The sequence below is a fragment of the Nerophis lumbriciformis genome, linkage group LG25, assembly GCF_033978685.3.
Source record: "Nerophis lumbriciformis linkage group LG25, RoL_Nlum_v2.1, whole genome shotgun sequence".
Lineage (NCBI taxonomy): Eukaryota > Metazoa > Chordata > Actinopteri > Syngnathiformes > Syngnathidae > Nerophis > Nerophis lumbriciformis.
Window position 1 is genome coordinate 16432795 of NC_084572.2, and position 15417 is coordinate 16448211.

The 15417-nt window shown below is 36.3% G+C and overlaps 1 protein-coding gene across 1 annotated transcript in view; it reads left to right on the forward strand.

Annotated features, from left to right (window-relative positions):
* Positions 1-15417, forward strand: part of LOC133622132 (neuronal acetylcholine receptor subunit alpha-7-like) — a 127106-nt gene that overhangs the window by 66939 nt on the left and 44750 nt on the right. The window contains exon 4 of the mRNA XM_061984681.1: positions 15-124. Coding sequence (XP_061840665.1) covers positions 15-124 — 110 coding nt within the window. The remainder of the gene's footprint in view (positions 1-14; positions 125-15417) is intronic.

The following is a 15417-nucleotide window of genomic DNA, read 5'->3' on the forward strand; positions in this document are numbered from 1 at the left end:
GTTGTTTCCTGCAGCACTGGACAGATATCTACCTCACATGGGACCAAGACAGCTACCCTGGTGTTCAAAACCTGCGATTCCCTTCCAATCTGATATGGGTGCCAGATATTCTGCTGTACAACAGGTGGGAGTTTGAAAAAGGGCTACTTTTTTATCTTATCTGCTAACATCTCAGAAAGCAAAAAGTGTGTGCAAAGTATACAATTGTGTGTTCTATTAATGGGCTTGTTGAACAATTGATAAGTAGAAAAGTGGTGCAGACCCACATTTAAATGAAGATTGTGTGTGTACTACCTGCTGTCACCATCAAGACACTCATTTACTGCACATCCATGGGCTCAAATCTACGTTTTTTTATTATGTTTTTGAACATGCAGCACACAAATACAATCTGTAACACATTAGGGGAAATAAATAGACGCCTGCACTAAATGTGAAGGTGTACTGAAATGAAAATACATGTTGCCATATTTTTTTTATAGGAGATACAAAACAATATATAGTATATTAATGATACATATACTATGAAAGAACTGGGAAAAAATACCAATCATAATAATAATAATCAATTGCATGTATTCCGTCACGCGACTTCTTCCCAGAAGTTAACATGTGTTTAAGATATACAAATAATATCAAGATAATACTTAAATGGGAAATAATAAATGTTAAATGTATATCAAACAAACCTTTAACGAAGTGATCACTGCAAACTTGTGCATTCTTCAACTCTGCTCCCTCGGACTAGAGTGCGAGCTGCATGCTTTTCTCGTCATTGTTTCGTAAAATCTTGCACTCCTCTGCCCTTTTTGAGTACCTCTTAAACAGGGGTGTCAAACGTACGGCCCGAGGACCGGATCAGTCCCGCGAACAGGTTTTTTCCGGCCCACGGGATGAGTTTGCTAAGTATAAAAATTAACCTTACATTTTTGAATGAAAGAAACTGCTGTTCTAAATGTGTCCACTGGATGTCGCAATAGTAATTCTTTGTATCTTTGTAGATGATGCTGCATATGTAAAACATAGTACCACATGATGTTAGTACATCAGTCGAGGAAAATGATCAAACTACATAAATAACAGACTGTAATTTGATTTTATAAAATTGTTTTATCTTAATAGATTGAAAATGAACACCAATGAGTTGACTGATGAACAATATCACAATTTATTCAGAAAATATAAATAATTAAAGAGATAATACTATTAACCACAACATGTAAGTGTAAAAAAACCCAACAACATTATGATTTGTACATTTTCAGAATGTGCTTGTTCTATTTTTAAACAAAGAAGACAATCTGAAGTTGTCTTTATTTTTAAGTTATCGTGCTGAGATTTTACCTGTCCGGCCCACTTGGGAGTAGATTTTTCTCCATGTGGCCCCCGATCTAAAATGAGTTTGACACCGCTGCTGCTCTAGAGGAACTCTGAAGAACCTGTTATCCTTTTCGCGATTTGAACGATTTGTACAGCTGAAAACAACACAAGCGTCGGGCATGTTTTTTTCGAGAAAGGCTAAATGGTGCCTAGTCCCCATTGAAAACAGAGCTAGCTTGACCACCACACATATTTAATGGACAGGACGTGTGCTAGACGTTGTTGGTTAAATCCAAACAAATTAAATTTAAAATTAAGTGTGTTGTCCGCTGGCTCCATCCAGCCCTTCGAGTCATCCAGCAGTTAAAATATGTAAATGCTGAATAAACGACATGTGTATTATATTTATTTCTGAAGGTCGGTCTAACAAATTTGTAGACACGCAATGATAAATGATTATAATTGCATGTCCTCATTTGCAGTATTTTGTGTTCTAGTAGTCAGTATATATTCCATATATACATGAACACAAACATGCTAAATGGATTGTCTGTCAATTATCTGTGTAAAAAGCTTTAGTAGCTCAGCTTGGCATGCTATCAAGTTTGCACTTGCTTTAACGCAAATCATTCACTGTAAAAAATATCAGTAAAAACTATGGCAAGCAATTTTTAATTGGCCACAGTAAAACACAGTAAAATCAAAGAAAGTTAATTAAGAACGAGTAGATAACCTAAATTACTATGGTTATAATATGTAGAAAACACATGACTTTACTGTGAAAATAATGAAAAATTGTACAATGCATTTGCAAATACTGTAATGACACAAGCATGCAAATACATTTTTTACTGTATAATTTGTATGTCTAAATGGAAGATTTTGCAGATTTTACATTTAAATTTTCAGCATACCTTAATTATTTTAGGGGTTTGTGTTAAAGCATTAGCCTAGTTAACTTTTGGCTGACAACATGATTTCTTATATTTTTAGTGACAAGTCATTTCCGACATTGAAGGGTTATGTCTTTGTGCTTCATTATAGACTGCTTTGAAATGAACTACGGTACATTGTGTGTCTAAGTGTGTTGGAACTGGTTGAAAGCAGCTATAGGGAGCATTTAAGGCTCATTTTAAATAGCTTACCTGAGGAACATGTCGCTGAAGGCCATGTTGTGAGTTGTCCAGTGAAAGGTTGTACAAATACTTTCAAGTTAAAATTCTCATGTTATGTTCTCAAATGTCTCGGAAACGCAGGCATTTTGCTAATACTAGTTATGGTGAACGGGCATCACGGTGCTGTAGTGGCTGACGCTTGTGCCTCACAGAGTGTGAGTCCTGGGTTCGATAATCGGGCTAGGGGTCTTTCTGTGTGGGGTTTGCATCTTCTCCACCGTGACTGTGTGGGTTCTCTCCGGGTGCGGCAGCTTGTTCCCACCTCCAGGGGGATAGGCTGATTGGCAACACTACATTTAACCCCAATTTGTTTTACGGGGAATTCCTGGCAACCCCAGCTGCCAGTATGTTTCTGTACATTCTATAGTTGTTGTTTTTTACCATATATCTGTTCTTTTCATATTAATTTACTTTTAAGGGAAAACCGTTGTCAACTGTAAAATTAACAAATTCATCATCAAAATACCGAAATGTCCTATACATAGGGACTGTATTTTTTATAGTGAATTCCTAGAAACCACAGCTACCGATATTTTATCGTAAATGTAGTGTAGATCAAACCCTAAATCAGGGGTCGCCAAACTATGGCTCCGGCCCGTCAGCGTCCACAATCTGTCCCGCGGGAAGTCCCAAATTTAAATTAAAAAAAATATATATTTATTTATTTTTTAAATTTGTTTTTATTATTTTTTTTAAATATGTCCTTTCTAATCCATTTTCTACCGCTTGTTACTCTTGGTGTCTCCTAGTCGCTCAGGCAAATGGTCCAAAAATGCATTTTTCTATCGATAACGTGACATCAAGTGCGCACTCTTTCAGTCAATTAGTGCGCGAGGAATTTATATATATTTATATATATGTATATGTATATATATATATATATATATATATATATATATATATATATATATATCAGTGACGTGCGGTGAGGTTGATGGCTGGTGAGGCCCTGACGTCATCACAATCAGATTTACAAACATATGAACCCTAAAGAGTATCTTATTCACCATTTGATTGGCAGCAGTTAACGGGTTATGTTTAAAAGCTCATACCAGCATTCTTCCCTGCTTGGCACTCAGCATCAAGGGTTGGAATTGGGGGTTAAATCACCAAAAATGATTCCCGGGCGCGGCGCCGCTGCTGCCCACTGCTCCCCTCACCTCCCAGGGGGTGATCAAGGGGATGGGTCAAATGCAGAGAACACATTTCATTACACCTAGTGTGTGTGTGACAATCATTGGTACTTTAACTTAACTTTAACTTTACACATACAAACTGTAGCACACAAAAAAGCACATTTAATAAAAAAAACGTTATTATGGTTTTACCTTTACTTATAAATGAAGTCCATGCGCCGCTGTTGTGCTGGATTATTGTACCCCCTGACGGGAGTGTTATATCAACTAAAGCCCTCACTTAAACTTTCCACGTGCAAGATTGAATTTATTTAAAAAAATGTAACAGAGGGTTTATAAATGTCGCCTATACTGTATGAAACTACAAAATAACAAACACGAAGGCTCCAGTTTACACGAGGACCACTTTATTTACCTTCTTTCAAAATCTCCGCTCCACTCCAACGTGTCATCACCTCCGCTCTTAGCGCCTTCAAAATAAGAGCTCAAGGCATATACTGTATAACAGCGCGTAACAGGAACTTAACATCACAAAGAGGAAAGCCCATAAAAATAGGTTACAAAAGTTATTTAATAAGAAGCCAAAAAGTGCAAAAACAATAATGTTCGTGTTGGAGGAGTTGTGAATTGGGTACACCTGCAGTCTGCAGGTGTACCTAATGTTGTGGCCCTGCAGTCATTCACAACTCCTCCAACACGAACATTATTGTTTTTGCACTTTTTTGCTTCTTATGAAATAACTTTTTTAAATAGATTCAATCTTGCACGTGGAAAGTTTTTAAGTGTGGGCTTTAGTTGATATAACACTCCCGTCAGGGGTTGCAATCTACGGCGGGAGTGCAGGAGGCGGGATTACTGCGAGCCTCAGCCAGTGCGTCTTTTGCAGCCGTTTTATGATCCCTCAGTACAAGAAATACGTTACACACATACAGTTGTTGACAAAATACACTGTACATTATATAACTCAGCTAACTAAACTATGGAAATGTATAATATAGTTCATATAGCAATATGGTCTCACTGCACAGCAGGCCAGCAGTTAGCCGAGTCATTGCGCAATCCATGGTGAGGCACAACGCAGTGACGTGCCTCAACTGGCTGCTGTTCACTGCAAGTCTCTTCTCAGTATTTGAACGGCAAATGTGAAAATTCAGCGATTTTAAATAAAAATAATCCAAAACTGGTGAAGTTCAATGGAAAATAACTTTATAGTATAATCACTGGATACATATAACAATTTAATAACATTTTTTTCTTTTTACATTTTTTTCTTTCCATGATGGCACGTCACTGATATATATATATATATATATATATATATATATATATATATATATATATATATATATATATACACATACACAGCCCGGCCCCCGGCCAAATTTTTTTAACCCATTGCGGCCCCTGACTCAGCCTCATTATGATTTGATGTAGTTCTACGCCAATTTGTTCGATGTAGTCATTTTTAGAATGGTAATATGTTTAAAGACTTAAAATGGGTGCACATAAACTGTGAAAGCAAATATACATCCAAGGCGTACCGTGCCACAATACAACAATGATCAAAATGAAGGTCAGGTTTTCCACAATATTGCAAATGTAGAAAAACACATTAAAAAATATAATCAAACTTTTCCTTTTCATGCCGTGCAGTTTCATTACCAAGTCTGTCCTGTTTACCCTAAAAACTCCCAGATTTTGGTCTTCAGTCATGATCAGTTTCTGATTGCCATGTGTCTTGGGGAGAGGGTACTGTCACTGTCGAGAATGAGATGGCACGGTGTCGTGGACCAATGTGCAAGGAAGTAAAAAGTAACAGTGGAGTGCAGTTCCAAAATGTTCATTCCAAAGCTACTGGGGGAGCTCAGGATTCACAAGTTTTTTTTAGCTAATGCCCTCCCCATTCCTGTATTTTTTCTGTCGTTTAACATTCATAATAAAACTAATCTTTGATACTGCTAGAGTGGCAACCTTACCAATACAGCAGGCATGTCCAAATTGCGGCTCGAGGGCCATTTGTGGCCCCCAGCTAATTTGTTAACGGCCATTCTGAAAATACTACGATAAAAATGTAAAACATGAAAAAGTGTAATAAAAGAGTAAACAGGTGAATGTAACAAGAAAAAGTTGCAACGTTGACACTAATAACACAAAGCTGCCATGCAGACTGTTATTGACCTATTGAAGGCTCAAATTACTTCACTGGAACAATTCTACTTTGAAATATTTTGGGGGGGAAATATTGCATATTTTGTGCGAAACAAAGGTTTTCTTTCACAAAAAGGGCAACAAACAAACAAAAAATTAAAAAATTATAAAATCTTATAATCAACAGATCTACAGACTTAAGCGTTAAAAGTAAAAAAAAAAATAGAAATTTGGCTTATTTATTTTTTTATTGTTATGAATTATTGACCTATTTAAGGTTACAATTACTTCACATCAAATATTTCACTTTGAAATGTTTTGGGGGAAAATGTTGCATAGTTTGTGTGTTTAACATATAAATAAGGGTTTTGACATAAAGGCATACTTGCCAACCCTCCCGAATTTTCCGGGAGACTCCCGAAATTCAGCGCCTCTCCCGAAAACCTCCCGGGACAAATATTCTCCCGAAAATCTCCCGATTTTCAGCCGGAGCTGGAAGCCACGCCCCCTCCAGCTCCATGCGGACCTGAGTGAGGACAGCCTTTTTTCATGACAACAGGGTGACAAGAACTAAATCATCCAGACTAGAGATAAATTGTATTATTATGTTTATCTTACCTAAAAATAAATATATTTATTAATAAAAAATAAAAATAAAAATAAATACATGTTTACTATATTTTGCTAAAAACATCAAAATTAATTGTATTTTTATTTGTATTTTTTCCTGACTCCTTATTACATCCAGCCATAGAATTACACATTAAAATAAACATATTTGAAATAATTGATTTTAAATTATCATAATAATTCATTTAAAATGACCATATTTAAATATTAAAATAATTGCTTGTTTATCAACAACTTTAGCATTTTATTCATTACATTTTGAAACTCTCAGAAGCCAAGTTATGTTATATTCCTTAATATATATTTATGCAAGTTTGAAGTATCAATTATCTAAACACAGTTTTGTTTGCATATTTTCAGGATGTAGATATCTATATATATATATATATATACATATGTATGAAATACTTGACTTGGTGAATTCTAGCTGTCAATATACTTCTCCCCTCTTAACCACGCCCCCAACCACGCCCCACCCCACCCCCGACTACGCCCCCACCCCCCACCTCCCGAAATCGGAGGTCTCAAGGTTGGCAAGTATGCATAAAGGGCATTAACATAAAAACAACATTTAAAAAAACGTTATGACAGACAGACCTGAAGTTGATATCGAGATGCAAGCGTTAAATGATAAAATAATTTATGATTTATTTCTAACATTTTTATGACTGAGACCCTTCCGGGTACCAAACTTGAGGAAAGCAATAAAGGTTAAAAAAAACAACCTATATATTGTATTGGTTTTAAAAAAGGAAAAATATAAAAATGACCCCCGCATGCTTTGATTTTTCAGTCTGTGGGAAAAGTTTGGACACCCCTGCAGTAGAGGGTTCCTCTTATTGTGCAGGAAATATCCCTTATTTTCAAAAACAAATGTTTCCACGTTTGCTTATTAGCTGTCAGGCCAATGCAAGAAAACTGAAGAGATATTCAAATATTCAAAGCAGAAATGGCTTTTTGGTGCTCCACTTAAAACAGATGAACAGCTTATTTTGACTGACTGAAAAGAACCCGGGAATAAAGCTTGCATTATTGTTATTATTATTATCACTGCTGTTACTTGTCTGTCAAGCACCAAGACAGGGTGTTTAATTTTGATGCATTGGTCGTTCTTAGCACACTTAAGCTGTCAGGCGCATGAATTGAAAGATGGCTGTTGTGAGAGGGAGAGGACAACATATTCTAGGAAAGAATGGACACTTGCTTGTCAGATTTACTTTTGTAGATTGGAACTTGATTCATGTTGTATTTGATTGTGTGAGATCAATTATGAATGATTTAATCAATGAGATCATTAAACAGCATACATGAGGGATCAATGATCTTTAAAGTACCAGTAGAGTGGAAAAACAAGTTGACTTGATGTGCGTAATTGTGTTGCATTTTATCCATCAAACCATATCCAATTTTATCTACAATCCGCAAAGTATGTAAAAATACCGTCAAAACATCACAAAATGCCACAAATTCAGTCAGCTATTTTGAATATTTCGCTTCAATTGTCTACTGTAATTTCCCTAGATTGATTTCACTGGAGTAACACTTTCTGCACTATGACCATATTATCAGATCAGTTGTACTGGAAATACGCAAACAACGGAGGGAGATGTGCTGTCTATCATTCACAATCCTCATGTAAGACATGTCATATATTTTTGTTTTTCTATGCATTCTAATTCGTAAATAAATAAGTACATAGGCAGTCAATGGGGGCTCTCTATTCCGCCCACAAAACCATCTAAATAACCATACAAAATCCGCCAACAAAACTATATATACATATCGTGATCTGAATATTAACCAAATATCAGCGTTGTTGTTATTACAAGCACCAACTCAGACAAACTATTTTTTACGGCAGAATGATAACACACAGCTAAGAAGCCCTCTGCTGCTTGACTGTGAGCTGGAAGAGATGTCCTGCTGCTCCCGCATCATCGCGTCTCGGCTCCTCAAAGTTTTTCTAGAGGATAAATTATGTCTCTCACCTGGATATGAGGAGTATTTAGCCATAAATCTAGAAGTTGTTCATCTGTGACATTCAATTTATACCCGCAGATGGAGACAAACACAACTGAAGACGGTGTCTGCAGGGAGACTTTTCCTTGTTAACCCTTGGTTTGCATCATGATTGATTCTTCATATAAACGGGAAGATATGGACATCCTATTAGTCGTCATCACAGTGAGAGCAGACATTGTACAGTAAGCTATCGTTTTATTATGTTTGTAGTTTGTATTTCTTCTTTAGCACTTAGCAATACTGCTACATGATGCTTAGTGTTTCACTAAAGCTGGATCTGTTTAGCAGAGCTTCTAAAACTTGTAGCTCATCCTCCCTTTATTCAGGATAAAAAATATAAGGTTCTGGACCATAATTATTCCCAAAGTAATCGTTATTGGCTCCCATAAAGTTTGCATGATTTGCATTGTTGTTGATGGGGAAGGGATCTGCGGTTCTGCGTGACTGGCTAGCTCATTATCTTTCAAAATGGCTCGGGAATCTCTGTGAGATTGATACTATTTTGATCATATCTATTTACTCGCAAACTTTTTAAGTCTTTCGGGGTCATATATCAAATATATATGATAATACAGTAGCTTCCACTCTACCGGTACTTTAAAGCTATAGTCCTGTATGCAGAATAACTTAGGAGAAAAAGAAGCGGTTCAAGTGTCACCTTTTAGCTCGGTAGCTTGCACGCTGGTAACTTATGTCGGACGACCCAGGTAGAAAGCAGGGAAAATTCTCCAGCCATTTGGCACCCCCATTCCACCTGCTCAGCACTACCTTCCAGTGACATTTTCTTTTCAACGATGTGTTGTTGGCTTTAATCATCATCCACTTCAGCTTGCAGTTATAGTTGTATTGGTTATTAAATAACTCATAATGCCTCAGAAGTCTGTCACGATCCCACATGACTGTTTTAGACTTTGTTGTTGTTTTTGTGTGCCCTGTGTTTGTTTCTGTTTCAGCGCCCTTTTTTTTAAACCTTCTATGTTGGAGCATTAATTTAATACACCTGTCCATGCTTGGCAATCAGTAGGCCAGGGGTCACAAACGTGGTGCCCGCGAGCACCAGGTCGCCCGTAAGGACCAGATGAGTCGCCTGCTGGCCTGTTCTAAAAATAGCTCAAATAGCAGCACTTACCAGTGAGCTGCCTCTATTTTTTAAATTGTATTTATTTACTAGCAAGCTGGTCTCGCTTTGCTCAACATTTTTAATTCTAAGAGAGACAAAACTCAAATAGAATTTGAAAATCCCAAAAAATATTTTAAAGACTTGGTCTTCACTTGTTTAAATAAATTCATTTATTTTTTTACTTTACTTCTTATAACTTTCAGAAAGACAATTTTAGAGAAAAAATACAACCTTAAAAATGATTTTAGGATTTTTAAACACATATACCTTTTTACCTTTTAAATTCCTTCCTCTTCTTTCCTGACAATTTAAATCAATGTTAAAGTAATTTTTTTTTTTTAGTGTAAAGAATAATAAATACATTTTAATTTAATTCTTCATTTTAGCTTCTGTTTTTTCGACGAATAATATTTGTGAAATATTTCTTCAAACTTATTATGATTAAAATTCAAAAAAATTATTCTGGCAAATCCAGAAAATCTATAGAATCAAATTTAGATCTTATTTCAAAGTCTTTTGAATTTCTTTAAAAAATGTTGTTCTGGAAAATCTAGAAGAAATAATGATTTGTCTTTGTTAGAAATATAGCTTGGTCCAATTTGTTATATATTCTAACATAGTGCAGATTAGATTTTTACCTATTTAAAACATGTCATCAAAATTCTAAAATGAATCTTAATCAGGAAAAATTACTAATGATGTTCCATAAATTCTTTTTTTTTTTTTTTTCAAAAAGATTCGAATGAGCTAGTTTTTCTCTTCTTTTTTTCGGTTGAATTTTGAATTTTAAAGAGTCGAAATTGAAGATAAACTATGTTTCAAAATTTAATTTTAATTTTTTTTGTGTTTTCTCCTCTTTTAAACCGTTCAATTAAGTGTTTTTTTCATCATTTATTCTATACAAAAAACCTTCTGTGAAAAGGAAAGGTTTTATCTTTGTGAATCAGCCTTTTCTGACATCTGCAAGACTCACTCAGAGTTGCAGTGTCAAGTTACACACCAGAGTACAACACACTAGTTAACAGCATGCAATGCCAGGCTTCCCACTAACTGACAAAGAAACAGATAACAGATTTGGTATCCAGTTCAAAGTGTGACATGATTTATTTAAAAATGTGAGAGTTGACTTTTGTATTTTACATGAGTTATTATTTGTACAAACATGGTGCAAAGTAATTCATGATTTGTTAAAAAATGTTAGTGGCTAGCTAGTTAAAATGGGATATTGTGATTTCACAAGACTGTCTTAGAAGTGATCATTTGAAAATGTTCAATTTGAAAAATGTGCACTTAGAGAAAATATAAAAATAAAGTGTTGCATGTTGATATTTATCTGTTTCTATATATATTTAATGTGAGAAACCATTAAGATGATCAGTGTTTCCACAAAGATAAATATAATTAATTATTAATAATAACAGAGTTAAAGGTAAATTGAGCAAATTGGCTATTTCTGGCAATTTATTTAAGTGTGTATCAAACTGGTAGCCCTTCGTGTTAATCAGTACCCAAGAAGTAGCTCTTGGTTTCAAAAAGGTTGGTGACCCTTGCAGTAGGCTTTATATGCCAGCCATATCCTCTCTTGATATCTGGATTAGTTTTACTTTGCTTTTTGTGTCCTATGCTTCCCAAGTCCGTTTGTCCCTGTTCACTCCCTGCTGCTCGCCTTTGTTCATGTTCTTCCTGCACTGTCCCGAGTACAGGTGCATTTTGCCTGCACTTAGCTAGCCATCTCTGCATTCTGGGTTCCAGATAAAACCACCTGATTTTGACAAAGTCACTTCTCTTCGTTGAACATTTTCCAAAGTAAAATAAGGCTTCGCAGCATGCCTTGTGTTTGTGTTGATGGCCCAGTGAGATAGTGGTTCTAGTTGATGACCTTCTGTTCTTTTGTGCAGTTTGCTTAGCTGTGACCAGGCCCGGCCCTAACCAATCTGGCGCCCTAGGCAAGATTTTAGGTGGCGCCCCCCCACATCGGCAGTGAAGTGTATATACTCACAAGAAACCGAATAGCTTTGTCTTTGACCTTTTTTTTTTAACTTACAACTATACCTAATATATAAAGGGGTGGACAAGTGACTATTACCTGCAGGGCAAACATTAGCTAACCAGAAGGCAATAACAATGTAAACAAAAAACACCTGCTTAAAAGATCTAATACAAATGTCCCTGAGGAATGTAAGGTGAGTACTGTAATTACCTAACGTTACATTATTATTTTCCATAACAATTTAGCCCCCTCCACAATATTAACCCGACGTTAAAACAGAACTAGCTATTTATTGATTAACAATTGTCGAATCATGTAACATTAGCTTAATGCTAAAAAGCCAGGTTACTATCACATTCTGTAACAGACAAATAATTTCATGTAGGCTAACGTTACCTACCTGCTAACTCTGTCTTTTCTCGTTTCTCCTCCTCTTCTTTTCTCTTTTTTCTTCCCTGGGCACCTGACAGTTTTGGCCGTTTTGACATCTTGTGTTGATTTTTTGATGTGGTGACGTCCAAAAAGAGTGGGAAGGGAGGGGGCGCACCGTGCGGGGGAGAGGGGGGGGGGGGGGGGGGGTGTAATGTTGTAACAAATAATATTTCTATTAAATAGGCTTTACTTTGCATTTTAATTAACGTGGGATTATTTTTTGTATTTAGAAATAATAATACCAACTTTTTTTTTTTTTTTTTTTTTTTCTCCAACATTTGTGGCACTGGCGTGGCGCCCCCTGATGGACGGCGCCCTTAGCATTTGCCTATACGGCCTATGCCACGGGCCGGCCCTGGCTGTGACTAGCATATAAAAGAGTGCTTTCTTCAAACAAGTGAAAGTTTGTCTCTGATCATATTTTACCCACTTTTACCCACTTCATGTGAGCAGAATGGTGTGTTCCGGCAAGACTTGCGGAATTCATGCATCTGCACATGTGTATAAATCCAAGAATTGCTGATATGTAATTGTGCATTTCAGAGTGTGCATATGGTGTATCCCTTTGAAAACAATCTTTCGCATAAGTACTATCTTTACACTTAAATACCACTATAATTGTTGTACTGTATTTTCTTATTTAGTTTACATGTTTCTTTCACACTCCACTATGATTTATAAGATTATAGTTTTTTGATAGGGAAACCTTGATTTTTGACGTATTCATATGAAACCATAACTTAATAAATCACGTATTTGATGGTTCAGTACATGAGTCCTCAACTAAAGTTCAATAGGTCCAGATACAGAAAATGTTCTCATGCAAACCAGTAGGTTAGTATTAACAACCATTGATTTCCAGATCAGTTTAGCTGTTTATATTGGGTTTTGCGAGTGCTTATTTTTTTATGACATCAGTTCAGACATGAGTTTGTATAAAACCTGTGTGCTTTGTGTCATAAAGGCTATGGTTATGATTGAATTGTTGCAGATATGTGTAACAAGTTACCTTAAGGAACATCACATGATTACATTTGTACAATTCAAAATATATCAAAAGGAGAAGGAAGAAGCAAAGCCTATTGTCTAAATCAGGGGTAGGGAACCTATGGCTCTAGAGCCTGATGTGGCTCTTTTGATGACTGCATCTGGCTCTCAGATAAATCTTAGCTGGCATTGCTTAACACGATAAGTAATGAATAATTCAGCTGGTAATCACAGTGTTAAAAATAACGTTCAAAATATAAAACATTCTCATGCATTTTAATCCATCCATCCGTTTTTTACCGCACATGTTCAAGAAGTCGCATTAATGGTAAGAAGTATTTTATTTATTATTGGTTAGCTTTAGAATAACAATGTTATTAAAAAGAATAACAGACTTATTATACTCTAAAAATGTTGGTCTTACTTAAAAATGCACACATCTAGTTGTATTCAGTGTTAAAAAATATTATATGGCTCTCACAGAAATACATTTTAAAATATTTGGCTTTCATGGCTTTCTCAGCCAAAAAGGTTCCCAACCCCTGGTCTAAATGCTGGCAAGCATTCACACATATAGTATTTAATCCTGACCCTTCTCCATGTCTTTGACTAATAATTCATTCCCAACATAACTTTTACATGTGTAAGATAAGTTCACTTCCTATGTGAATGAAAGGAATGTGTTGGGAAAAAATATGTAAATCATTAATATTTTGAAAAAAACAATGGCAATCTGAAAGGCCGCTAGTTAGTGATTCCTGGTTTAGTGATTTGTAGTGTGAAATATACCATTAGTGTAAATACGATTCATTCAAAAGCCTGGATCTTGTTTTGTTTAAATTTAGGATTCCTTTGTTTCCGTTTCAGCACCCCTCTTTGTGTTCCTTTGTTGCCATGGGTGCTGATTATTGTCATTTTCTAAAGATCCCAAAAACTAGTTTTAAAACCTGCGGAGACCTGGCATTCCAGGCTATAGCTCCCAGACTCTGGAACAATTTGCACCAGTCCCTCCGTGATCTTGACTGTGTTGAATCGTTTAAGAAACATTTGAAAACTTCTCTTTTTACTAAAGCTTTTAGTTAATGCACCTTTTAACTATCATTTTTAATACACTGTGTATCCTTTGTATGGTGTTGCCTCTGTTGTTTTAAATTGAATTGTTGTTTTACTTCACCTATGTTTTGTACAGCGCTTTGTGATTTTATCTGTGAAAAGCGCTTTATAAATAAAATGTACTTACTTATCTGCCACTGGTTAGTGGTCGGGACGCTCACCTGCTCCCGGTCACTAATCAGAGAGCTATTTATTCCTGCTTCATGCCACACTCTGTCTGGCTGTTTTGTTTGCTTCACGTTTCTTGCTCTTTATTCCTGTGCTAGTTTTTCTATAGCTTCCATTCCCAGCCGCGCATTCCTATATTTTGTATTCTTGCCTAGTTTTGATAACAGACCCTTTTTTTCACCTGTACGCTGCTTCCGAACGTCCATCTGCATCTTGGGGAAACGACCAGCACATAACCATGCGACCCCCACCGTAACAGGATGTTCCATATGCACAATCACATGTACGCATTCTTTGGATTCATTGGCAGATTGCATGACTTGTATTAGGGCGCAAGTCTTGCCAGAACACTGGTATCCTGCCTATTTGATGCACATATCTTGATGACTGCTAAGCACAAATAAATATGAACCTTTTTTCCCCCCTCATCCATAAGGCGCCCCCTAGAGAATTCTGCCTTAGGCAATTGCCGATGTGGCACATAGCTACAAGCTATTTCCCCCCTAATTTTGCACGTGTGCAAACAGACAAACACCCTGAGCACATGTGAACAACATCAGACGTGCACACTGTGGTCACACCAGCAGCACACCTGTCCTAAACCTGACATCAAGTTAAATGTCTTATTATAATCAAATGACAGCTGTCATTTCTATTAAATTATGTTGTGATATAGGTGATTTGGCAAACATTCAATGAAAATAAAATAAAACATTTTCTTTTCATATGCTATGCCAGGGTGGGACTCCTGCATGGGAAATCATTTGTACCCCAGGCATGCACCTTCAAGGGATCATTGGCTACAAGCATTACTCTGTGTGTGTGTGTGTGTGTGTGTGTGTGTGTGTGTGTGTGTGTGTGTGTGTGTGTGTGTGTGTGTGTGTGTGTGTGTGTGTGTGTGTGTGTGTGTGTGTGTGTGTGTGTGTGTTTTTAGCATCAGTATTGTTAATTGTTAAGTATCAATGTGACTGAAAAGTCAACAATCTTTAGTCTGATTTGCACAAGTGTAACCTTGAAACATTTTAAACTCATTCGAAGTATAACCGTGAAATACAATTTACATGTTTGCTTGGCTTTGCTAATCCCTCAGAACAGCAAACACAGATTATTGAAGTTGAAGCATAAAATCAAACACATTTGTCCGTCTGGGTCGACACTAATCCCTTAATCTCGTCC